This window comes from Marmota monax, unplaced genomic scaffold, assembly GCF_021218885.2.
Source record: "Marmota monax isolate L192 unplaced genomic scaffold, Marmota_monax_Labrador192_F-V1.1 WCK01_AAM20220418_F8-fsc00050, whole genome shotgun sequence".
In the NCBI taxonomy this organism is placed as follows: Eukaryota; Metazoa; Chordata; class Mammalia; order Rodentia; family Sciuridae; genus Marmota; species Marmota monax.
Window position 1 is genome coordinate 5,789,081 of NW_026694552.1, and position 26,072 is coordinate 5,815,152.

Here is a 26,072-nt window from a genome sequence, read left to right on the forward strand (position 1 = left end):
ATTTTCACATAAAAATGTCAGTAATGCCTTAACGGCAGACATAGCAGTTTTGAATCTTCTTTTTGAAAAAGAATACTTACTGTTTCAGAAACTGTTGAGATGTTATGGATTAATTTCTGATTTATAACTGTTGGAATAGTTTAGCATAATAAAGACACAGTTGAACTTTTCTTATGAGCTTTCAAGGACAGACACACTCCCCTTGCCCAAACAGGACATTCTAACATTTGAACATGTATAAAATCTTAGGAGATGAGAGCAGGGGCCTGAGAAAGGAGAACTAGAGGTGCTAGTTTGTCAGGACCCAGGGAGATAAGAATATTTGACAATGGAGTGAATTGAGCTACAGACCCTGAAATCACCAAAAACAATTAGTAAGAAGTTGGAACTTTCTTGAAATACCAAAGAATCCCTGAGAGGCCAATGAGGTGGTTACCATTATATTGATGTTGTAATACTTGAAAAAATGAAGACCGTTCTTGTTCTGGAGTCAGGGTCAGTTCTCTTGTACTATAAAAGCTTGGGCAGAAGATGGTAAAATAAAAATGTATGTACAATAATGTGGATCAGCATGTATTTGACAATATTCATATGGGGGTTGCTGTATAAATCCACTAGTTCAGTGTCATGAGGTGGTGGGAAGAGGAAACATTTCATACTCATAGAGGAAAACAGTGAAAGTTGTCAAGGTTTTTGAATGGGTCTTTGGAAGTCTGAATATTTAACCTCTAGTTACTTCTTAGTTTTATTTCTATAAAACTTTCCTACATTTCTATCCCCCATCTTCCTACAATGATATAGTGCCCAAATCCAAAAGTGTCAATGCTTTTCTGCTAACACTTGGTTCTAACCTTCATGGAGATGAATGTGGCTCATTCCCCTATCCCCAGGGATGGATGGTTCACTGAATTAGAACAGGGGATTTAGTCTGACCAGAAATCAATTCTGCCCCAGAGTCAATTAAACTGAATACTTTTTGAAAGGACTAGGAAAACACATTCAAAATCATACTTGGTATTTGTTTCTCTATTGTATAACAATGATGAATAATTAAACTGAAAAGTTCTATGAGCTTTTTAGATGGAAACCTTATTAGATTTAAAGTATTACTAGTCATATAGTTAAACTAGTAGTATAGAATGTTGGATTTTTTTTTCTTTCCCAGTCAAACTGTTCATCTACTATTGGAGCCATGGGTCCTGGAAATATTGGACCACCAAAATCAGAAGAGCTCAATGGTAAGTTATTTAATAAAGCAGTATTGATCCATATAATCAATATAAATACTTGGTAGCAGAATTAAACGGAGAGTAATACCAAAATTAGCACTTATTAAGATGACCTAACCAACAATGTATTGCATAGTTAAAAATTGCTATGAGTGTAAATTTTAAGTGTTCTCACCTCAAATGTAAGTGTATGAGGGCTGGGGTTGTGGCTCAGTGGTAGAACACTTGCCTAGCATATGTGAGGCACTAGGTTCAATTCTCAGCACCACATATAAGTAAATGAAAAAAAATAAAGTTCCATCAATATCTAAAAAAGTATTTTTTAAAAAGGAATATAAAATTTTTTAAAAGTATATGAGGTAATGTATATGCCATTTGGCCTGCTTTAACCATTACACAATGTTTACATGCTTCAAAACATTATGCTGTACATGACCAGTATATAAAATTTTTATTTGTCAATATAAAAAAAATATTTTTTTAAAAAGAAGCTGGGAGTGGTGCCACACCTATAATCCCAGCCTCAGCAACTCAGCAAGGCACTAAACAAAACAGTAAGACCCTGTGACTAAATAAAATACAAAAAAGGGCTGGGGTTATAACTCAGTGGTTAAATACTCCGGGGTTCAATCCCCAGTACCAAAAAAAAAAAAATAGATAAAGAAATATTCATGGAAATGATGAATAGCCATTTACACATAAAGATTCTGTGATATTGTTTTTACTCTACTGTGGCAGGAAGCAGTTTTCCTAATAATGCAAAATCATTGCCTTGAATTATCCACACTGACATATTTTCTGACATGTGACTAAGAAAGTCATGTATGATTAGATAATCATTTTAATGTTTAGGGTCTCTTTCCCAAGTTGCTTAGCTTCTTCACCTTCTATTCTTCCATATTCTGGCAATTTCACACAATTCCCTTATTAATTCATTCAATAAATATTTATGAGAGCCTATTATGTGCCAGGCAGTATGATCATCTCGGAGACTGTGATCAATACCGATATCAAAATAGTCCCTGCTTTGTTTGAGCTAATAGGCTTTTGGAGAAAACAATAAAACAAGTTACCACACAATTTTATCTTACATTGATACTTGTGAATTAAAGTTCATGGAATTATTTTAAAAATCACAGGTCCAGGGTTTGGGGAGGTAGCTCAGTGGCAGAGCATTTGCCTAGCATATAGAAGTCCTGGGTTCCATCCCTAGTCCTTCAAAAAAACAACAATAATGATAATAATCATGGGTCCAAAAACTAGAATAAAGACATTTTGTAATGTTTTCCTAGCATTTTGGTATATATATTTTCACAGAATTGAGCTTTTCTCAAATCTTTAAAAATATAGGAAACTCTAGGGGCTGGGGTTGTGGCTTAGTGGCAGAGCACTCGACTAGCATGTGCGAGGCCCCAGGTTCAATCCTCAGTACCACATAAAAATAAATAAATAAAATAAAGGATCCAACTACAACTAAAAAAATATAGGAAATTCTAATTCTGTTGGTTATGATCACAGTTACCACAATATGGACAGAGAGAAGAAATGAATTCATTCATTAATCTAACTAATTGTGAAAGATATTATCTGAAAAAATGTTTAAAATAATGGCTAAAATGATGTCTGAGGATATTTAAAATTTTCAGTTATTATTCAAGAGGCTGTTTGCCTTAGAGATAGTTACTACATGGCAGAGTAGTTCAAATCCAGATGTACTTCTGTGTTGTCTGTTATTTCTGATAATGTAAGTCTAATACTCTCTAAATTTTGAGGACAATGAGTCACATGTAAAATGTTTTATATAAATTTGACCATGCTAGATAGAAGCAGATAATTTAAAAAGAACTGGCAGAATTGAAAACCTGGCAATCAAGTGAATTTCTGGGAAAACTTGAAAGGACTCGTATGTGCTGTACCTAATGCATGTTCCCATTGATGCCGCAATAGAACAAATGTAAGCTGGATTTTTGCATACCTACTGGAGCCTGTCTACTTTTAAAATATTTTAAAGATGACATAGAAAATCAAAAGTTCTGCATGAAGGATAAGAAGTGACATATTTTCTTTAAAGCTCATGTATATGTGAGGAAAATACTGGATTAAAAAATGATCCTCATACCACTGTTTTAAGTTTCCTTAATTGATATTATTTTTAAAGTTATGTCATGCTTGCATAGAAAAGGTATTCAAGGGTTTTATGTAGTAAAACACAATACTAGGTTCACATTTCTATCTAAATCAGATTGATTATATGTTTGATTTTTATCTTTTATATATGCATATAAATATTTTACATGTGATCCTGTTTGTTTCTGAAAAGGTACAATATTTCTTTTGTATATATATCTATATGTCATATCTATTTTATATATATATATATATATATATATATATATATATATATATATAGAGAGAGAGAGAGAGAGAGAGAGAGAGAGAGCAGAGAGGAACTGGGAAGATATAAAACATCAGAATGAGAACATTAATTATCACCAGGAAGTTAGGTTATAGATTATCTATTTTTTTGCTTATGTATTTTTCTACAATTATTATTATAATTCTACAATTTATTGGTCTGTACTGATAATATTTAAGATCAGTTGTTACTAATTTAGCCTGTCTAGGCCAAAAGAGCAAGCTAGTGATTACAAATAAAAAATGTTTTACTTCAATTATCCCAAAAAGTGTGTGAAGAACACGAACCATGTTCTTCATGGAAGGAAAATAAGCCATAGCTTCAGCTTTATCTTCCCTTTTTTCACAGCCATCCCTCAAACCAGTGATGAAAATAGTGAGGACATCTGGAATCCAGAAGAAGTTCCAGAAGGAGCAGAGCATGATGACATGTGGGATGTTCGAGAAATCCCAGAGTAAGTCACGTGAAGCCAGGAATGTGTTTAGGGTTTAAGTATCATCTGATATCATTCTATTTTTGACAATTCATAAAGTAACTTATACCACACAAAATATAAAACTATAGGTACACACAGAAGGCATGTATAATTGCTTATACCACATAAAAGATAAAACAATAGGGACACATAGAAGGACACATATAATTGATCATTTTTCCCCTTTTAAGGCAAAAACAAATAATAAAACATAATACCTTCCTTTCAGTTTTATCAAGCAAAAAAATGAAAAATTGTCATTTTCATTATAAATTTATATTTAATGTCAGTTTGTTGTCTAGTATAGAAGTAACACTAGGAGAAAATCACCCCATTAAATTGCAAGCACTCATACAAACCCAATTATAATACCATGTTTATGTGTCAACGACCTGATTTTAATTACTCAGTGTTTTACAATTTCAGCAAAAGGCTATGTATTCCCTTCAATTATCAATTATTATCCAGACTTACTCACTAAATATTTCAGGATTATGCTTAGTATTCAGTGTATTTTGCAAACACAATTCAAGCCTTGTAGCCTTTTCAATACCATCAAACTCTAGATACAAAATTTAGAAACATTATCATGAGAAAAGGCTTTCAGCTTTTTTAAAATCCTCATACTTCTAAGGAATATAAAGTATGTTTGCATATATTGATGAAATTAATTGCTAAATAGAGTAAGCATTAAATATATATATACATATATATTTAATATAAAACTTTGAGTATATAGATAAACCAAAAAACAAAAGCAATATTTGTAAAATTATAATGTACTTTATTAGTTATTAAAGACGTTTATGGCAAGTGATCTGTCAACTTTTCTAATTGTGACTAAAAAACAGTCTAATTCGTTTAAAAAAACAGTGCTTGTATCTTCTATATCAGTTTTGAAAACAGAAGCAGTGGGAGAGTGGGGGTAATTAATGGGAAAGAAGTATCCAGCTTTCAAATAACCTATGCTAAAAAATATAAACCTTGTAAAAAATCAAAGGAGATTTTAATACAACATTTCTGTCTGCATCTTAAGAATGAAAAAAGAAAATCTCAGGTTAAGTTTATACAGTGCCCACACATACATATGAAAGTTAAGAAGTCACTCATTTGTCACATTGTCTTACGAATATCACACGTCCTAATGCAGAAAAGTCCAAATTTGAATCCATTTTCACTTTTCATCCCCATGTTTGAGGTTCTCTAGATAGAACATTCGTGAAAGCTTTAAATGACTAATAACTCCATTCAATATGTGAGGAACATTGCTTTTTACAATTTTTATCTGTATTTTTTTACCCAGTGCCTTGCACATGCTAGGTGAGCACTCTACCACTGAGGCACAACCCCAGCCCCAGAAAGTTTTACCTTTTGAAAATAATTTCAAAATGCTCAGTGGGTAAAGAGGAAAATGGGTAACATGAACAAACTGTTTACAAAAGAAGACTTATAAGTGGCCAAATGAAAAATAATAAGGGTTTGAGCTAAGACCCTGACCTTGGGGGAAAGTATGGGGGTCTTTATTTGAGCAAGTTTGAAGGAAGGTTTTGTATATAATTAGATAAAATGGATGAGAGCATCTAAGATGATGTTAGGCTTACTACCTTGGGTGATTGAGTAAAATGGTGAATGCATTAACTGTGGTATTGTATGTAGGTGGAGAAGAAGCAGTAAATTTGGTGTTAGATATGTAGACCCTGAAATGCCTTTGAGACATGAAGGCAAGCCTATATAGTAGGCTGTTGGAAAATTGGATCGGAAACTCAGGATAAGAGCAGGAAATTGAGCAAATCCATCTGGGAGTCATGAGCTGATGGAATGATCCTTTCTGTTTTATTTTAACCTGGCTTAACATTTGTAAATATTGGTAGACATTATAGCCTATTAAGAGACAAGTGCCCTATATCAAATATCTACTTATTTCTAGTTCTATTTAACCCCCCCCATCCCTTTTTTATTCTTGGGCATTCCTATTTGCAAATGGTCAGAAGTTCATTCTAGTCCTCTAGTCTTGCAGCTCAGAAATTTACCATTTCTTCATTAGGATATAAATAAACATAAAAAATTTAGGGGGCTGTGGCTATGGCTCAGTAGTAGTGCACTTGCCTCACATGTGTGAGGCACTGGGTTCAATTTTCAGCACTACATATAAATAAATAAAATAAAGGTCTACCAACAACTAAAAAATTTTTTTAAAAACCCTAAATTTTAGGGCAAGAGGTATTGCTAAGTGACAGAGTACTTACCTAGTATGCATGAGGCCCTGGGTTCAATCATCAGCACTAAATTTAAGAGGAAGAGCCCAAATTTAAGAGGAAGGAAAGATTTGTGAATTGCCTTTGTGGGATAAAATAACAGGAAAATCCTTCATTGAATTAAAAATTCTGTACGATCGGTTTCTATATGCCATAGTGTAGCTGTGCTGATTTACCAGTGTGGGACTATGGAAATAGAAAAGACCATAAAAATCATTTAGTTTTCACCCACCCTTACCATGAATCATACAAGCAAAGAAGCCAAGACCTTATGAATTTGTAACTTGACTAAGGTCACACAGTTAACAGAGACAATATGAAACCTGGATTTTCTAACTTTACTTTGTGGTTAAAAATTAGCAGAGGTGGGTTTCTGTTTATCCATCAAATCCTGGGTTATGGGCTCAGTGTTTTCTGAGCCATTGTATTTTATGAATGGACCTTTTTTGATCTTCTACTTTTAATCTTATTATAATATTATTAGAAATCCCCCCAATCCATTTTATCCATATAGTTCCCAAAGAGTTAAGGTTTATTTTAGAAAATAAGTATGTACAAAATAATAATCCTGCTTTTTAGAGTCTGGTATTTTTTACTGTGTTTCTAGAATTCTGCTCCTTTTTGTTCTACTACTAAAAAGAAAGCATTTTATGTAGTCCTTTTAGCATATCCTCATATGTTTCTAGTTTTCTGCTTTGTGACAGGAAATTGCTCTTTCATTTGAGTCCCTATCATAATTGACTTTATTTTTTTTCAGGTATGAGATTATATTCAAACAGCAGGTGGGAACTGAGGATATATACCTAGGATTGACAAGAAAGGATTCTTCAACAGCATGTTGTCAGGAGCTCGTGGTAAGCCTCTCCTCCCTTTTGCCATTGTCTGTATGACCATTACAGCTGAATTGACTGACTGTTATATATATAACATTATAGGCAATGATGTAAATTCTTCATAGTTGTTACCATGTTTCAGGCACAAGGGGAATAATGGGACAGACAGTTTAAAATTGGTGACATTTACAAAACCAATGAAGTTTACACATGTTGGATAAGATTTACAAACAAACATAGTAAAATCATATGATACAATACATGATTATTACAGGTCATCCTACTAAAACCATGCGGTCCGATTGTACTGAATGTTCTTTCATCTTACTGCTGTCACATGCATACTGACTGATTGGTTATTACCTTTTGATGCTGACAGGCAATCAGAATGAAATATCACCTTCCCTGAATCAGTTTACCTCTAAACATCTGATTTAAACTACTAAGAAGATGTCTAAAACGTTGCTTCACTCCCTTATTTGAATGACACTACAGCATGTTGGGGAGCATCCAAGTTGCTGTTTCCATATAATAACCATAATAATACCAGCAAAATCAATAGTACCACCTTACTTCTGCTTATTTGATCCTCCTAATGATCTTATTGAAAAGTCTGGGTCTGATCTAGAGTGTAGAATTAGAATTATTTTGGCAGCAAACATAAGTAATTCTGTTGTTAAGTCATTTTTGAGGTAGGGGCTATCCTTCCATCTTTGTTCCTCCTCTCTTAAAATACATTATAGAATACTGAGGTGCCCATAGAAGATGCTTAATATTTTTTTCCTTAAGCAAATGATAAATGGAATCTCTCTTTGGCATGAACTTCAAGTTTTCTCTTATTAGCAAAATCTAAGATATTCAATTGAATCAAGTAAAATAATGGGAATAGTGACTTTAAGTACCTCAGGAGATTTTTCAAACTCTAATGAGTTAAGATTTCAAGTGATCTTGAAGTAATTAGTTCTCAGGGTTTTACCAGTAATATTCAAATTCCTCTCTCCTAAATTACTGTAAAATTATGTTTTCGATGTCTAGTGTTGGGGATTGCTCTATGCTCTGGAGAAATTCTAGGCCCAAAATAAATAAATCTGTTGTGAGCCTTTCCATTTCTCTCATGCAAATTGCTACTACTAGTTTTAATAATAAAGGTATCTTGAATAATGAATCTTGGAAACTAAATCACACCTCATAATAGGAACATACAGTTTATGTAAAACTCAATAAGTATATGCAGAAGAACTGATCCTTCCCTCTAATGAATTTATAATTGACTGAAGAGACAAAGATAACATAAATGAACTAATTTTATTATTAACAAACTCATTGAAAGTCAATTGTAAATCTACTAGGAGTTCAGAGAGTTTGGATAAGGCATGGACACCACTCATTGAAGGACAGCAGGAAATAAAACATTTGTTGGTGCTATAGCACTTTATCACTTGTATATCATTCTTTTCCTCTTACTTTCCTTTCTTACTCTTATTTCTTTATTTATTCAACTTTTTTTGTGTTGCTTGGGACCAAACCCAAGACCTTGTGCAGGCTAGGCAAGTGCTTTACATCCCCATTTATTCAATTTTTAAATACTTGGTGAACACTACTACATACTAAACACTGTCCTGAGTACCAAGATACAAGATAAATAAGAAATGGTCCATTTCCTCAAGGAATTTACAGTAAAGGAGGTAGACCCCTATAAATAATTTCAGTTCAGTTTTGTAAGTACATATGTAGAGGTATATTCAGGTACAAAGTGATATAAAACATAAAGGGATCAACCAGCTCCATTTGGTTGGATCAGATTTCTGTAGTAGACAACATTCCAAGGGAGTTATAAGCAGAATAGGTAAAAGCACATGAAAAGGTATCTAGGCATGAAATAGCATGTTATATTTGTGTAAGTAATGAGTACAAGAAGAATTAGGAATAAGTGTGGGTAATGGCATACTGGTAAGCTTATTCTCAAAAAACAATTTAAAACCCTGATTTGGGTTCAGGGTATGTAGGTCAGAGGTAGAGCACTTGCCTAGCATGTTCAAGGTCCTGGATTTGATCACCAGCACTAAAAAAATAAATAAAGCCTGATTTGTAGTTTGAATTTTATCCTGTAGGCTCATTTTTTTTAATTTTTTTAAGTTGTAGTCGGACATAATACCTTTATTTTATTTATTTACTTTTTATATGGTGCTGAGGATTGAACCTAGGGCCTTGCACATGCTAGGAGAGCACTGTCCCTCTGAGCCACAACCCCAGCCCCCCTGTAGGCTTATTGATGGTGCTATTTACCATCATTGCTTAACCCTATTGGTAAGACATAAAGAGATTATTGACCCCATCTCAAGTGTTTATTGCTCAAACTTATATGATTATTATTTCTATTGATAATATAGTATTTTCTTGAATTCAAGACATCATCAAATTATAAATGTGCCATTTATTTATTACTTATTTTTTTATTTGTATTTATTTTATACTGGAGATTTAACTCAGGGGTGCTTTATCACTGAGCTACATCCCCAGCCCTTTTTATTTTTTATTTGGAGACAGGATCTCACTAAGTTGCTTAGTGCTTTGCTAAGTTTCTGAGGCTGGCTTTGAATTTTCAGTCCTCCAGCTTCAGCCTCCTGAGCCACTGGGATTACAGGCATATGTCACTATTCCTAGCTAAATGTGCCATTTATTTATAACAATGTTTGAGAGGAGAATAGGCACAATACCACATTAAGTGTATGCATTATGTGATGCATGTCAATATCAAAAACATGAAAATGTGGGAAAATTGCACCTTACATTGGTTAAATATTTTATTTGGGTCTTGGATCTGGTCTGTATGTAACAATTCAATCAAGAGACTTTAATAAGAATACCCTTGCTTACGTCCTTGCTTATGCTGAGGAAGGTAATAGAAATACAATGTGTTTAAGTACAAGAAGTGATTTGAACTTTAGAAATTCATAAGCCACCCTTTCCTTTACCTGCCCCATATTCCAAACAAGAATGCAAATTTTATGGACCTTAAATCAAACTGATAATCCTAAACAAAGTTTTGAATTAACAATATGTGTATCTTCAGCAAACTTCTAACCCCAAACCCAAGAAGATTCAATATCCAAATTCTACCTGTACTCTTGTTATTCTCTGTTGCTTTACTCCTAAATTTGTAGCTACCTAGTCTCCCTGGCCTTAATCTACATGTAGGTATTTTCACACTAGAATTAAATCTGTGCTTTACAGATTTGTTCCTGTTGTTGTTTTACCAATATGCCTTTTCTACAAATAAAATTTTATGAGAAAACCCCACATGTAAAACATATACAAGTACTATCACCTTGGGGAAATAAAAAGTACTACCACCCATGAGATATATCTTATGATAACAGCAGAGGCTCCTTGAAACAAAGTTAGAAGAATGCTGATTTAGTTTCTCCTGATATTATAGTTTAGAAACTAATGTTAGGCTTACAAGGTGTCAAATACTCATATAATTAAGGGAAGAATAATAAGAGAGCTAGAGGGCTTCTTCTGTGTAGGTGACATGTATGCTTTTCTTTACACCTCATGAATAGGAGGCTTTTACCTTGTATTTTCTTGTCCTTTTCATTCTTTGTCTGTATTCTCCATCCTTCCTCACAAGTCTCCCACTGTGAAGGGTTTGATATATATCCTTGACAGTATATCTTCAAATACATATGTATCATTGTTTGCTATAAATATTTAATTCAGAAAATACTTATGGAACACTTACTGTGTGACAAATGCTATAGACCAAGTGCTAGTATTACAAAATAGACAAAATTTCCTTCTCTCTAGGAGTTTATTGTCAAGATATTAAGCCACCTATAAGCAGCAATGCAGTGGTAACTATCAGGTTGACTTGCCATATTTTCACTGATTGATCTAATAAGGAAACAATAACCCCAAAAGAAAATAGATCATTACTTACACAACATTAGCACAACTTGTATAGTGTCAGCTCCTCTTATGCCTTTTCCCACAAGAGGATATCAAACCAAATGGCAAGTAACAGGATCAGTGGGACAGTCTACAGCTGAAAAGCCAACTCTAGCCTCCAATTAGCTGTTTTATAGTCTTCATTTATGGCCCAGGGGAGTAAGGTAGGAAGTTATATGCCTTTCTGGAACTGGGGAGTAGAATGAGAAACTGTCTCACAGCAGCTTTCTGCAAAATACAGAGCCTCCCACAATGAAGAGAGGCAGATAAGAAACAGCATTAAGGTAGTTCTTCAAAGACTGCCTATCTTTCCATATTCCGGGAGGATCACAGGATGTTCTGACAAGAGCTGGGTTACACTCTAGTTGAACCTTGACTATGTGGTCTATGTGCAAAGTCATTAGAGTCCCAAAGTGGAGCCATTTCCCTATATTTATACAATATGAAAATATGTTTTTGTCCTGGTTATTTTCACTTAATATGATATATAAATAATAATGATGATGATAATAATAGCAAACACTTTGTTTAACATGTATTATGTGCCAAGCATTTCTCTAAGAATTTTATACATATACTCACTAATCACCACACCAACCCTATGAAATAGATGTTATTATTACCCCTATTTTATAGATGTTACTGAAGTACAACCACATTAAGGTCACACTTATAGATTTTGATAGATTTGAGCCCAGGCTATTTGAATTCAATGGAAAATTATGGAAAATGATATGAATGAAAAGAAGGGGAAGTCCAAGCTGACTTAGCAACAGAAGTAGCATTTCACTAGAATATTTGAAGAACCCATAAGAGTTCAGGCATCAAAGGGTCAAAAGTTCTCCAAACAAGTGAACAGTATGAGCAAAGAGAGTGCTATGAAAGTAGATAGTATGTTTTAAAAACTATTTGTGATATTTCTGGAGCCCTTGAATTCACTGGCATAAAATAATATAGAAGATAGAATAAGTGACTTAGGGCTAGTTGTGAAACCCTTTGAATGCTGTATCATATGCTATGGACTGAATTGGGTCCCACCAAAATTCATATGCTGAAGCTATAAACTCCCAATATGATGCAATATAGAGATAGGGTCTTAGAGAAATAATTAAGTTTATATGAGGTCATGAGGCAGGTTTACATGAGATCATAAGGTAGCACCCTCATGATTAGTGGCCTGATAAAAAACAACAGAGAGCTTGTTTACTCTCTTCCCACCATATGAGGGCACAAGGAATCCCCAGCCATGTACAAGTCAGGAAGAGGATCTTCACTAAACCCAACCATGCTAGCATCCGATCCAGGCTCCAGAACTACAAACAATTTTTTTTCTATTGTTTAAGCTATCTAGTGTATGATATTTTGTTAGGGAAGCTCAAGAAGAGAAAACACCATGAAATTTGGACTTTATTTTCTGCATATTAGTGTTAGTAAATATTTTAAAGTGGGTGTGGTGGCTGTGGTGGTACATGCCTGTAATCCCAATAACTTGGGAGGCTGAGGCAGGAGGATTGCAAGTCTCACTTGCAGTTTAGTGAGACTCTGTCTCAAAATTTTAAAAAAATAAATAAATAAAAGGGCCAGGGATGTCACTCAGTGGTAGAACACCCCTAGGTTTAATCCCCAGTACTGAATTAAAAGAATAAAAATTTAAAAATAAAGTGGGTAAGTTAAATGATTGCATGCATATTTCAGAACAACTCTGGTGGCAGTGTGAACATAGAATTTAGTGGTGATTGTGATAGAAGATAAATCTGAGTTTGGGAAAACTGGTGGTAGGCAACTGCACTTAGTTCAAGTGAAAGAAGTAAGAATAGATTGTGCCAATGGGGATGGAGATAAAAGAATGTCTTCAGTAAATATTTTATTATTAATATTGATAGAATGTTGAAAGTGATTGAATGAGATATGTAAAGGAAAAACAAGAGTTAGGTTTCTAGTCCAGGTGACTAAGTGAATAATGATGGCTTTAATTAAGATATAGGAATATAATATGGCTATCTCTAACTGGTTGACTTAGAGATGTTCTTTTTTTTCATTTTAATCTTCTGAATTTTTTCAGTTTTTAATTACCATCAATTACTTTCAGGACAGTAAGCAGTCAAAGGGTGGTTTTCTTTGTGTGTTGTGGGGGTGGGGTATGGAATGCAAAAAGAAGACAAAGTTCTAAGAGAAAGATATTAATTTTGGGTTATATTAGGTTGAAGTGCCTGTGGGAAATTTTGTTGAGAGTATCCAGGAGGCTGTTAGAAATACAAATCTATGTGGAACTCAAGAAGAAGAAAGAGACTGGAGGTGTTGATTTTCAAAGTTGATGGTGTTTGTTTTCTGCAGGTGTTAGAATCTACTACCACTGAATGCCTGATTTCCATCAGGATTGGAACAAAGTTGATGTGATTTTCAGTAGTGTGCATGTGTGTGTGTGTGCGCGCGCGCATGCATATGTTCTACATTCACATATGAGTGTGTTTTGGGAGGGGTGTTGAGAGGGATACTATGAAACTTAAAGGAATTAGCTAATTAGGGACACAAAAGGGGGCCAGTGAGATAAAACCAACAATCAGAGACAGTTCAAAACAGACATTATAAGTTCTTCTTACAGTTCTACAGTCAGGTATTAATTTAATATAAAAAACAAGGGGGATTGGATCAGTGAGGCTGGGATTGTGGCATAGTTTTGGAGGTACTAACAAAGATGAGGGAGAAGTAAAAAGCCCATCATAGAAACAAGGTAAGAAAGTGCAAACCTGTCTATTCTTGAGGACAGGACTGATTGAGACACTGGACTTTTGGGTGCCAATTAAGGCATATGGAAAAAAGAACTATATCAAAGATATGTAGGAATATAGCCTGACTTCTCCACAGGAGTGTTTATGGCAGGAAGTGGGGTAGGTACATTGGGGATATAGGTCAGTGGATTCCCATTTTCACTCAGGGATGTTGAACAACAAACTATCTCTAAAATTCAAAACTGAGTGGGACTAGAGTTATAGTTATTTGACTGATTATATTGCCAATTATTCTGTTTGAGGAAAAGGGAAAAGTAGCCTGCAAATAAATTTTTGAAGTAGAATGGATGCATAATATTGTTGTGCTCCTATTCTGAGGGATCTATATTGATAAGAGGACATTCTGATGTGACCTAATGAGCAAGCTGTTAAGCCTGGTTAGTTTTAGTTTTTATTGTCACCACCTCCCTAGGAAATGAGTCTTGTTCCCATCCCTAAATCTTACTGAGAACAGGATCAGAGTCAGGGATAGGATAGAAGTCAGTCACCATCTAACAGACCCAATGAGGAATCACATGTTTATCACATGTATTTATCTCAGAAAGGGCTATCAATCATTCTGAGCAAAGTGTCTGCTCATCCTCTGAGAATTCACTTTTTCTTGAATGGTCTGCTCCTCGAATCATGATTTGTCTCCTAAGGTTAAAACATTCATATTCATTTACTTTTAATGAAAAAGTAGATTTGACTGCTTGATAAGTAAATGGAATCTCTTTTTCCATTTAAAATTCTAGAGGATAGATACCTGCTTTATTTTGTTTTCTTTTGTTAGGCTTCCTGATTATGCTGACCTTGTTTGATCTGTTATATATCAGACTGTGTGGTAAGGAGAAGGATATTTGTGATGTAATGTGATTTTTTATTATCAGCTGCAGGCAGCACAGTCAAACTTCAGTTAAATTTCTAATAATTCTCAAACATATAGACATTTATAGCTTATAGTATTCCTTCACAATGATGGTAGTAGTGGGAGTGAGGAATTAATGTCTCCTTAAAAGTTAATTTAGGGGGCTGGGGTTGTGGCTCAGCAGTAGAGCCCTTGCCTAGCACTTGCGAGCCCTGAGTTTGATCCTCAGACCACATAAAAATAAATAAAGGTATTGTGTCCAACTGCAACTAAAATTAAATATTTAAAAAAAGTTAATTTAGGGCTGGGGATGTAGCTCAGTGTTAGTGCACTTGCCTAGCATGTGTGAGCTTTGGGTTCAAGGGTTCTATCCTCAGTACCACAAAAATAGAGCTAATCTAATTGTATAGAATTAAGGTATTTCTAGTTGTGAAAATAATATCTATTTAAAATGTTAATACCACAATTAGCAGAGTTGAAAATAAAAGTCCCCTATAGTGAAATACAGAGAAATTGAGAGATAGACTTAAAATTAGGAAAGAAATTAGGGTATACATATTACTTGGTAATAAAAATCAGTAATATCACATTTTGATGATGTCATTTTGAGGATGTTTAATCAAAATATCTAGACTACATGGTCCAGAATCATTGAGCTGGAACTGGCAAAAACTTTTAATTCAATGCAAGGGGTTTCATAGGTTGACCTTGGAAAATACCAATATTTGATGGATGAACAAAGGAAGATACATGGAATATAAAAATCTGATGTTATAGAAGTTGAGAGTAGCAGCGTTTGAAGAGAGTTGGGATAGGGAGGAATGAGTGGATCTAAATTATAGTTAGATAAGAGAAAGAAGTTCTTGTGTATGATTATACAGTAGGGTGACTATAGATAACAATAATGATCAGTATATTTCAAAAAGCTAGAAGAAATGATTTTGAATTTTTTTTACCAAAAAGATAAATGTTTGAGGAAATAGCTAATGTATTAACTCTATTTAAACATTACTCAATGTATACATGCAATGAAACATCATATGGCACCCCAATGTTATGTATAATTTTTATGGTTTTATATATCAGTTGCAAAAATAAATTTAAGAGTTAAAAAAAGAAAAGGATCTGAGAAGGATTCTCAGAGATGGGAGGGAAACCACAATAGTGTCTAATGCTGTAACAGAAGTAAAGCCAGGATTAGGATGCAAAAGGAACTTCTAGATTTGTCAATCAAGTGTTCAGTGATCTTTGGAAGAGAGAAACTTCAGCGTCATGGCTAATGTGGATTGAAGAAAGTTGGAAAAATGAAGAGGAAGTGAAGAAGGGAAGGCAGCAAATATGGATTGTCTTTTGAAGAGTTAAGCAGTGTAAAAGGAGAGAGATAGGTATTGAGGAAGAGGCACAATTTAGAGAGTTTAAATTTTTTTTTTTAGTTATAGATGGATACAATATATTTTATTTATTTATTTTTTATGTGGCGCTGAGAATCAAACCCCATTCCTCACACATGCTAGGCAAGTTCTTTAACACTGGGCTACAACCCCAGCCCTAGTTTAGGGAGTTTTTCTTAGGAGAGTTTTAAGTATACTTTTCAGCTTATAACAAAGATCCATTTGTGTAATATTTATTTAGTTCCTATGGTGTGTCACTGGTGCTAATGATCAAAGAGTAAAAAAAAAAAAATTAGTCATGGTATGAGTCCCTGGGGACATTTAGAAAAGGGTGAAGGCATTTTCAGTTGTCACAATGATTGCAGAATATTATTGTCATTTAGTACTCAGGGGCCAGCCTTGCCACAGAAGGGATGGTCTTGAAAAGTGAAGAATTGTTCTATAAAAAAATGCCAATATTGCTTCTCTCTAGTTTAGAAACACTGATTAGAAAAAGAGAGTATGAGAATGATCATTTAGCAGCATACCACCTTGACTATTCCCTCCTTGAGACTCAGTTTTCTCTGTAATGATCCTATAGGTAGTTTTCTTCCAAAATCACTAGGAATTCCTCCCCTCCTTTGCTCCCAAATCACTGGCTCTTCCTCTTTTGTATGCAATTTTCTTAAGCTTTGACCTTTGGTGCTTGTTCACTCTCCCATGAGCATTCTCCCCTCCCCCACCCCAACAGTGGGCAGTGCTGTGGATGGGACTCAGGGCCTTCAACATGGTAAGGAAGCATTCTGCTGCTGAGTTATATCCCCAGTCTTGATTTGTATCTTTTTTTCTTTATCTTTTCTCTTCCATGTAGTCCTATACCCTTAAATAGTTTATCCCTCAACTGTTCACTTGGCATCTCCCACTGGTTTAATAGGCAATTCAAACTTAACATGCCCCAAACAGAATTCAGTTGTTTTCCCCAAACCTCTTTCCCACGTATCATCCTCACAGCAATAACATTCACCTATTTGCTCAAGCTAAAAATCGAAATCACCCTTCATTCCCTTTTCCTTAATACCTCATATTCAATCCATCAGCAAATCTTACTTGCTCTACCTTCAAAATATATTATAAATCCATCTGGTTTTCATTACAACTGCAACTGCTTTCATGTTGTAAACCACCATCATGTCTCACCTGGGCCATTATGATTCTCACTTGACTCATCTCCCTGCTTCAAGTCTTTCATTGCTACAACCTTTCCAAACAGCCTAAGAGATCCTCTTTCTTTTTTAAAAAAAAAAAATTGAATTTGTTTTTATTTATACATGACAGTAGAATGTAGTATGGCAGATTATACATACATAGAGTATAACTTATCCTATTTAGGATTCCACTCTTGTGGTTGTACATGATGCAGAGTTATCCTTGTCATGTATTAAAATACAAGGCTTGGAAAGTTATGTCCAGTTAATCTACTACTGTCTTTCCTATCTCTTCTCCCTCCCTTCCCTTTGTCTAATCCAGTGAATTTCTTTTATTCCTCTCCCTTGTTTTGAGTTAGCATCCACAAATCAGAGAGAACATTCATCCTTTGGATTTTGGGGATTGGCTTATTTCACTTAGCATGATATTCTCCAGTTCCACCCATTTACCAGCAAATATCATTATTTCATTCTTCTTTATGGCTGAGTAATATTCCATTGTGTGTGTGTATGCAGATATTTATATAATTTCAATGTAGGGATCTACCACCTTTGGGGGTGTTATATAGGTTTTTATTGCTCATGAGAATTTTTATACTTAGTATAGCTGCAGTAGAAAAATATTTTATGTGTTTTTCCAGGGCTAAATTATGGTAAATTACTGAAGCAATTCAGAATGAAACTAAACAATTTTTTCTGTTAATCTGAACTTTTAATGTTGTTTAGTTTCAAATGGAAACTCAGGTGATCTTAACTTCTTTCCTAAGAATCAAATATTTTGAGAGCTATTTATGTATTTCTATCAAATAGAAATATATTTTTTAAAATATTTATTTTTTAGTTATAGTTGGACACAATATCTTTATTTTATTTATTTTTATGTGGTGCTGAGGATCAAACCCAGAGCCTTCCACGAGCACTCTGCTGCTGAGCCACAATCCCAGCCCTTAAATAGAAATATTTTTACAATATCTATAACCCATACATTAATTTAGGATATCTTCCAAAGAATTAGCCCAAATCTTTCTGTATATCTTTAAGTTTCACTGTAATTTCAATAAATTGTTTAGCTTGGCCAAGTAACATATAAGATATTTTTAAATTATTCTTCTCTTCTGGTAGTAAAAAAGTGACAGTTCAAGAGGAAATCAAGAATCAATGACGTCCACAGAACACCTCTTATTTGGACTTCTCATGTCATTTTTCACACATCTTGTAATAAGATCAAATATGCTTATCTGAGGAGCTTGGAAGCCTATGTTAATCACTTATAGGTTATAGGAAGATAATCTTTCATGAATCATCTTGTCACATATATCTCTCATAAGAACAAAAGAATAAATAAGAGATTTAAAACTCAAAGTGATAATCCCACAATAAAGACACCTCCAAAGACTTTGATATAGTCAGCTAGCTCTATTACAAAACATAAAGGATAACAAATGAATGCCTATGGAAATAATTTGTAAGCACTTTGACCTATTTCTGCCTCTTTCAAGGAAGCCTCAAAGTGAATTTCTTGATAGTAAAAATACTGAGTAGTTTTTTAAATACTTGGTTAAGCGAAGCTGAATGTGGAAAGGATCTTATAAACCTTAAATTAGTGGACATTGTTCCTGTTAATTTTCATTTACCAGGCTTAAAGTCAGATGTTTGGACTCAAGTTAGTCATAACCAGCTTCATTTCTGATATTCTTCCCTCTGTTGGTTATGACTAACCTTCTATATTGAATAGGGCTGACCTGAATAAGCAACAAGATATTACAAAAATGAAAAAGTGTCATTTCTTAGGTTGCATTTTAAAGAGCATTGTTTTTGCTTTGATCTTTGGATCAGTCATTCTGGGGAGAAGATAGTTGTTGAGTCATAAGGCACTTAAGCAACTCTATGAAGAATTCCATGGGATAAAGAGCTGAGGCCTCCTGCCAACAGCCATGTGAAAAAACCTTCAGACTTCTACAACCCCCGCCAATATATTGACCACAAACTCAAGAAAAACCCTAAGCCAGACCCACTAAGCTAAGCCACTCCCAAATTCCTGATCCACTGAAAATGTATGAAATAATAACTGTTTATTGTTGTTTGAGCCACAAATTTAGGGGTATTTGGTTTTGCAATAATAGATAAGTAGCAGACAATAAATAGCTAGTAAGTGACAGAAGTAGAATTCAAACCCAAGTCTGACTCCAAAGATTAAGTTCTCAAAAAAGTTGAAAGTCTCACCATGAAAATTTTAGCAGTTTTCATACTTACTTATTAAAATAATTCTTTAAAATGAATTCAATTTGTCATCCACATGAAGAAAAGAACATCAATCCCCTTAATTGTTTGATCAATGGCATCCTGTATTTACTGGTGTTAGTAAATAAAATAGTGAAACAAGTTAGGTTTTGAGCACAATCAGAGGTCAATTAATACTAATGTCTATTTTCTATGTATTCACTGAAAGTATAAATTACAAGGAAGTCTGATTTATGTTTCATCAGGGGTTTTTCTGTTAAGATCCCTCATGGAATCTTTTATCTTGTGAGAAAATAATGTGCACCATTCCAACTTATCTATTCCTTTTCTTGTTTCTTCTCTGAAATTGTTACCGCTGCTGTTTACAGCTGTTTACCGGTGACAAGTCTTTGCTTCCCCAAAGCTGAAGTATAACACCAGAGAAGCACGCGGAGGAAAGTTTAGAGTGGAAAGTAGAAGCTTTATTTTATTTTTTTTTAAGAGAGAGTGAGAGAATTTTAATTTTATTAAAAATAAACATCTTTGTTTGTATGTGGTGCTGAGGATTGAACCCGGTCCGCACGTATTCCAGAGGAGAGCGCTATGGCTTGAGCCACATCCCCAGCCCCTAGAAGCTTTAGAAAAGACTTCTCCCCAGGAAGAAGGGGACCCAAGAGGTGGAATCCATGGAAGGGGGAGGTCTTCCCTTTTTTATAGCTAAGGTTTACTTTCAGATTTCCCGCATTTCAGTCGCATGCATTTTTGTCCTTTGTTCTGTTATCTTGCAGTGATGAAATGTAGGTGGGAAGGCCCAAAAGGTGAGGGACAGATGGGCCAGAGGAGTAACCTAGGCAGGAAGGACCTGGGGCAGCTTTCCATTAGCACCTCCCTGTTTGCTGGAAGCTGCTTCATTAACATTTCCTTAGGATGGGCTCTGGGCCTTGGGAACTTTAACATTTCAATTTCCCAAAGAGCTGCTCTACTTTCCTGGGCTCCATTCTCTATAATGGCCTCCATTTTATTTATCTTCCTAGATGTTAGACCCGATTTACCTAACTACACTAACTATCTTTAAATCTGGCTTCAAAATCATGTTAGTATCCAATTTTAATTTCCTTAAGGGGAAAGTTAGTGAGTTGTTTCTGAATTACTCTTCACTAGAACCACAGATGATCTCAAGAACCACTTTGAAGTTCTCCCTAAAATCTGCATCTAAATTTCATGTAAATCATAATTAATTTCCTTTCTCAATTGTCATTTCAATCCTGGGTAAATAATATTTTACCTTGAAAGATCTAAACATTTCAGAGTAAAGAAACAAATATTTGTATATCTCAATCCAAGTGACATGAGTCAACATGAGGTATTCTTTGACTATCCAACCCAAATGTAATACAATAAAAGTGGGTCAATTTTGTACAATAGAATACTCATTTACTTTGAGTCAGAGCACCTCTAACTGCCTCTTTGAGAAATGTTCTATTTCTTTTACTTAAAGCATTTCCAACTATGAAGATATGAAATTTTGAAATATAAATTAGAAAGTAATTATTTGTTTAATGAAAATATTAACCACAGGAAGTATCTAGGTAGTAGCAACTCCAGAGCTCTATTTACAAATTTTTGTTTGAATATAGATTCAATAAGGTAGTATACAACTCACAAGTGTATGATACTACAAAAATGCTGTTGCCTACCTTGAGCTTTTTACAAGGAATTCCAATTTGTCCCATTAATTATTTGACATGTATTTCCCACATAACTTGCTACTTTCATTCTGGCCATTCCAGACATGAAATCTCCAAATGTCCAAGATTTCATGTCTAGCATATTTTAAACGAGGCTTCATGATTTACCTGAAGCTTAGGTTGCATTTTTTGTTGTTTCACTGTTTATGGAAACCTTATGCCATATCAGAGAGAGAAAAAAAAATCCATCGAAAAAGAGAATGAGTGTAAATTAGAGATGAGACCTTTGTGATAAAATACACAGTCACCATTAGTGACATTTAGTACATTCACAGTGTTGTTCAACCATCACCAATATCTAATCCCAGAATATTTTCTTCAACTCAAAAGGAAACCTTACACCCATTAAGCAGTCCTTCCTCTTTTCTCCATCCTTCCAGTCCCTGGTCCTCCAATCTACTTTCTGTTTCTCTGGGTTTGCCTATTCTGGACAGTTCTTAAAAAACATGTTTTGTGCCTGATTTATTTCATTTAGCATGTTTTCAGTGTTTGTCAATATAACAGAATTTCATTCCTTTTATGACTGAATAATATTCCATTGTTGGATATACTACTTTTGTTTATCCATTCATTGGTTAATGCATATTTGGTTTATTTCTGTCTTTTGCCTATTGTGAATAATGTTGCTATGAACCAAAACATTATGTACATGTTTTCTTTGAGTACCTATTTTCAATGCTCTTGTGGATATATAACCAGGAGTGGAATTGCTGGGCCATGTGGTAATTGAGATGAGATATTTGTAAGAGGAATCTAACTACACCAGAAAGTAGTCCTTTCTGGGAGGTGGAAGTCATACTATTGTTTCTCTTTGTTATGTTAATAACATTTCTGGATTCCTACACCTCCCTAGGAAATTTGAGTTTTTACCTAGAGACTACAAGATGCATCAGCAACCCACACCTAATATGACAACTAAACATTTTCTCAGACAAATTTCCCACTGACATAAAGGTGGTCAAGGGTCCCCACCAAGTCTAGCTGTGCACTTCAAACAATGTAGGTTATAGGAAAGTAACTTCACTGTTTCTATATAACTTTGGAGTCAGATAAACCTTAGTCAAATTACAGGCGGTTATCCTTGAGTTACTCACTTAACCTCTCTGTTTCTCTATCTGTAAAATGGAGCTAAGAATCCTTGCTTGTCAAGATTGATATAAGCAGAGGGCATACTGGCACATAGTTGGCACTTAATAGATATTAGTTTTTCCTTCTTCATATATTATTATACTTTTCAAATTTAGTGCTCTAAGATAACAGTATTTTCCTTCTCATTTTCTCTCAGGTTAAAATTAAACTGCCCAATACAAACCCTTCTGAAATTAAAATTGATATCCAGGAAATGATCATTGATCTTCGGACTTCTAATAAGTGAGTAAAACTTAGAATACTGTATTATAATACTAATGAGTCTTTAGTAGTAAATAATCTTTTTACAAGTATACAAATTATTGTGCCTCACCCCCTAAAATCCTAAAAACCACAAAATTTCAGTTAATTATTCAGATGCTTGACCTACATAGTATAAATACAGATGTTTGGAAATAGTTCGATTTTTTCCAATTTGCATTTATATATTTGGAGGCATTGATACTATGAAAATATAATCCTTGACATTCAGATAGTTTATTTGTCAGAAAAGAATAACTAGAAGTGAAAACCCCTTAAGTTTTACGTCTTACATGTGATTTTTTTGTATAGTGATGGCATAAGAGAAGCAGTATCTTTTAACTTTTCTAATGTTGTAGAGCTGTAAGGTAAAACTTGGATTATGTTCATCTAAAAAAATCAATAAAATTCTTGTCATTAATTACTTAGAACAAAAATTCTAAGAGCTAATGCATCGCTAGATCCTCAGGTTTCATGGACACATTTTAAAATAATATAGATGAAGAATAATTCTGTTAAATGTTTTCATATTCTCAAATATAGTCTTGTTATCACAAGACTTGTTATTTGTTATATGTACAAATCATGTTGCCAAAACAATACAAAGAGTAAAATTCTGATATAAAGTGTTTCTCATGAAGAATGGATAAATCAGAGCTGGGGCTGTAGCTCAGTGGCAGAGCACTTGCTTAGCATGTGTAAGGCACTGGGTTTGATCCTCAGCGCCACATAAAAATAAATAAATAAAATAAAGGCATTCTGTCCATCTACAACTACAAAACAATTTTTAAAAAAAGGAATGGATAAATCAGTACTGTCTCAAAACTAACTCTTTAAAAAGGCAATTGATGGAACCTGATATGTGTTAGTTAAAATATCTAAATATGTCAGTTTTATTCACTTTTCATCTGGATGTATAAAATAGTAAGCACACATTGGTTGTCTGCAGTAGTCCTTTCTCTGTAACTCATAAACATTTCAAACAGAGTCTAAGGAGCAGGCAGTTACTAGTGCATTCTCATTCTTCCATTATCAGTACCTATAATTCTCCTTTGTTGAACTTAAGGATTTAAGAAGATAAAAAGTAGACCTCTCCTAAACAATCTGATGTACATACATAGCTTAATCTTGATTGCTATAATAGATGTATTTAACCCAAAATAATCCATAAAAGAGTATACACCAAATATTTTCTCATTATTTACATCATTTCAAAAAAGTATTTCTCACCAAAAAGTCTCATGTTGTAAAAATTACTTTCACCGTTCTTAACATTCACTTCAAGGAGTATTGTATTTTATACATATGTTTACTCTTCCACACAACCTTGCAAGAAAAGTTGGTTAAGTGAACAGTCAGTCTTCTATAATAGCTGCACACTTGTTAAATGCACACACATATCTACCCACCATGGAGTTAATTTCCGTTTCCCTAGCAGTTCTCACTGTCTCCATCAATCTTTAGGCAGCTGTTCTGACTTTGCTGTCATTTCAGATGGATATCAGAACCCACTAAATGAAAGTCTCACACAGAGGTACTTTTCCACATAGAGTGTGGACTGCACTAGGTCATTTGCATGGTGTACTTATATACTAAATCATATAAATGATATACACAAATGATAAATATTGTGCATACTGTACTTTAATAATAAGTGGTAAGCACACAGAGGTACTATCTCTTAAGAAAACTTAATTAAGATAGAAATTAGAAAATAAGTGTGTTTTATCACTTTTCCTAAATATCTGAGCATTCTTTTACATCCATGCTATTATCCATTTTTTTTGTACTTGGGGATTGAATCCAGGGGCACTTTATCACTGAGCTAAATTCCCAGACCATTATTTTTTTGAGACAGGATCTCGTTAAGTTGCGTAGGGTCTCACTAAATTGTTGAGGTTGGCTTTGAACTTGTAATCCTTCTGCCTCAGCCTCCTGAGTCACTGAAATTACAGGCATGTGCCGGGCTCTTATCCAAAATTTTATTATCAGAAATTTGTTTGTTTTTTTAGTATATTGATATTCATACATACTTTCTTTAGTTTCTAACTTTTACATCCTGTAACACTATGTTTATTTACTCCAAGAAAAATTTTGTGAGGGCTGGATATGTATCTCAGTGGTAGAATGCTTGCCTAGTATGAGTGAGGCCCTGGGTTCAATCCCTAGTCTTGAAATTCTGGGCTCAAGTGATCCTGCCACCTCAGCCTTCAGGGTAGCTGGAGCTACAGGCACACACCACCACACTGGGCTACTAAGAAAGATATAAGAGAAAACATTCTTCTTTTCATGTACCTATAAGGCAGAAAAAATGAATTTATTTTAATTGAATTGACTAGTGATTTCAGTCAAACAATAGTCAATGGCATTAGCATTATCCATAAAGCCCAGATACTTAGCATTATAAAACCAAACATAATAGTTTATTGAATTCTTCATTTTTTTTCCCAGTTGGTCACTCTGGCATGTATATCCCCAATATGGAATAGATAGAAGAGAGAAAGGATGGGGAAAATGAGGTAGTTTCCCAGAATCTTCAACCATAATCTTAACATGAGGTTTCATTGTATTTTTTTTAAAGTGAATTCTTAGAGTCTCCTAAATGAACACTTTAAATGTACATTATAAAGACATATAATCTAATTTTTGGTCAAGTGCTGCTTTAGATTATTCATGCCTTTGCTGTGCTCCTTTAATTCAGATTAATTGAGAATTAACTGATGTTCAAAGATACTTTACCTAAAAAATTTCTAAATGGAATAGTAGAATTGCAACTCAAGTATTTCTGCAATTTCTTTGAAAATAGCATATCTCCTACAGGAAAGCTTAAAAATGCCACATTTTTTAAAATATAAAACTATTGTTTATGAACAGAACAAGATTGTCCTTTATTTAAATATCTTCCAAGCAACATCAATTTAAACTGTCTAATATAAATCTCAGCATGCAAGTCTCTAAAGTTGAGTTTACACTATAGATTTTTTTTTTTGTTTTTACTTTCATATATTATTTTTGCACTTAGTTTCTAATGAAAATTAACACTGGATGATCATTTGATTAGTGCCTAAACTATAGCATCTTAAAAAGCAAATATATTATCAATATAATGGCAGTGGGTTTGGGTTTAAATGTTCATTCATATCTTATAGTACCATTCTATGGTAATCATTCAAAATGTGATTTGGTGTTCACCTGAATATTTGTTTTTCATTCATTTATTTATTCATTCAACAAACATTTATAGTCTGCCAGATACTAGGGGAGCACCACATTGCTGTCTTTCAATGAATTGTACATGATAAATATTTTTATGATTTTCATTTTATTTAAATACAAATCTCTGTA

At 34.0% G+C, this 26,072-nt stretch overlaps 1 protein-coding gene across 1 annotated transcript in view; it reads left to right on the plus strand.

The window, feature by feature from the left end:
- Dnaaf6 (dynein axonemal assembly factor 6) overlaps positions 1–26,072 on the plus strand; it is a 42,363-nt gene that overhangs the window by 11,445 nt on the left and 4,846 nt on the right. The window contains exons 3-6 of the mRNA XM_046420859.2: positions 1,166–1,238; positions 3,994–4,099; positions 7,133–7,229; positions 22,624–22,709. Of these exons, the coding sequence (XP_046276815.1) occupies positions 1,166–1,238; positions 3,994–4,099; positions 7,133–7,229; positions 22,624–22,709 (362 nt within the window). The remainder of the gene's footprint in view (positions 1–1,165; positions 1,239–3,993; positions 4,100–7,132; positions 7,230–22,623; positions 22,710–26,072) is intronic.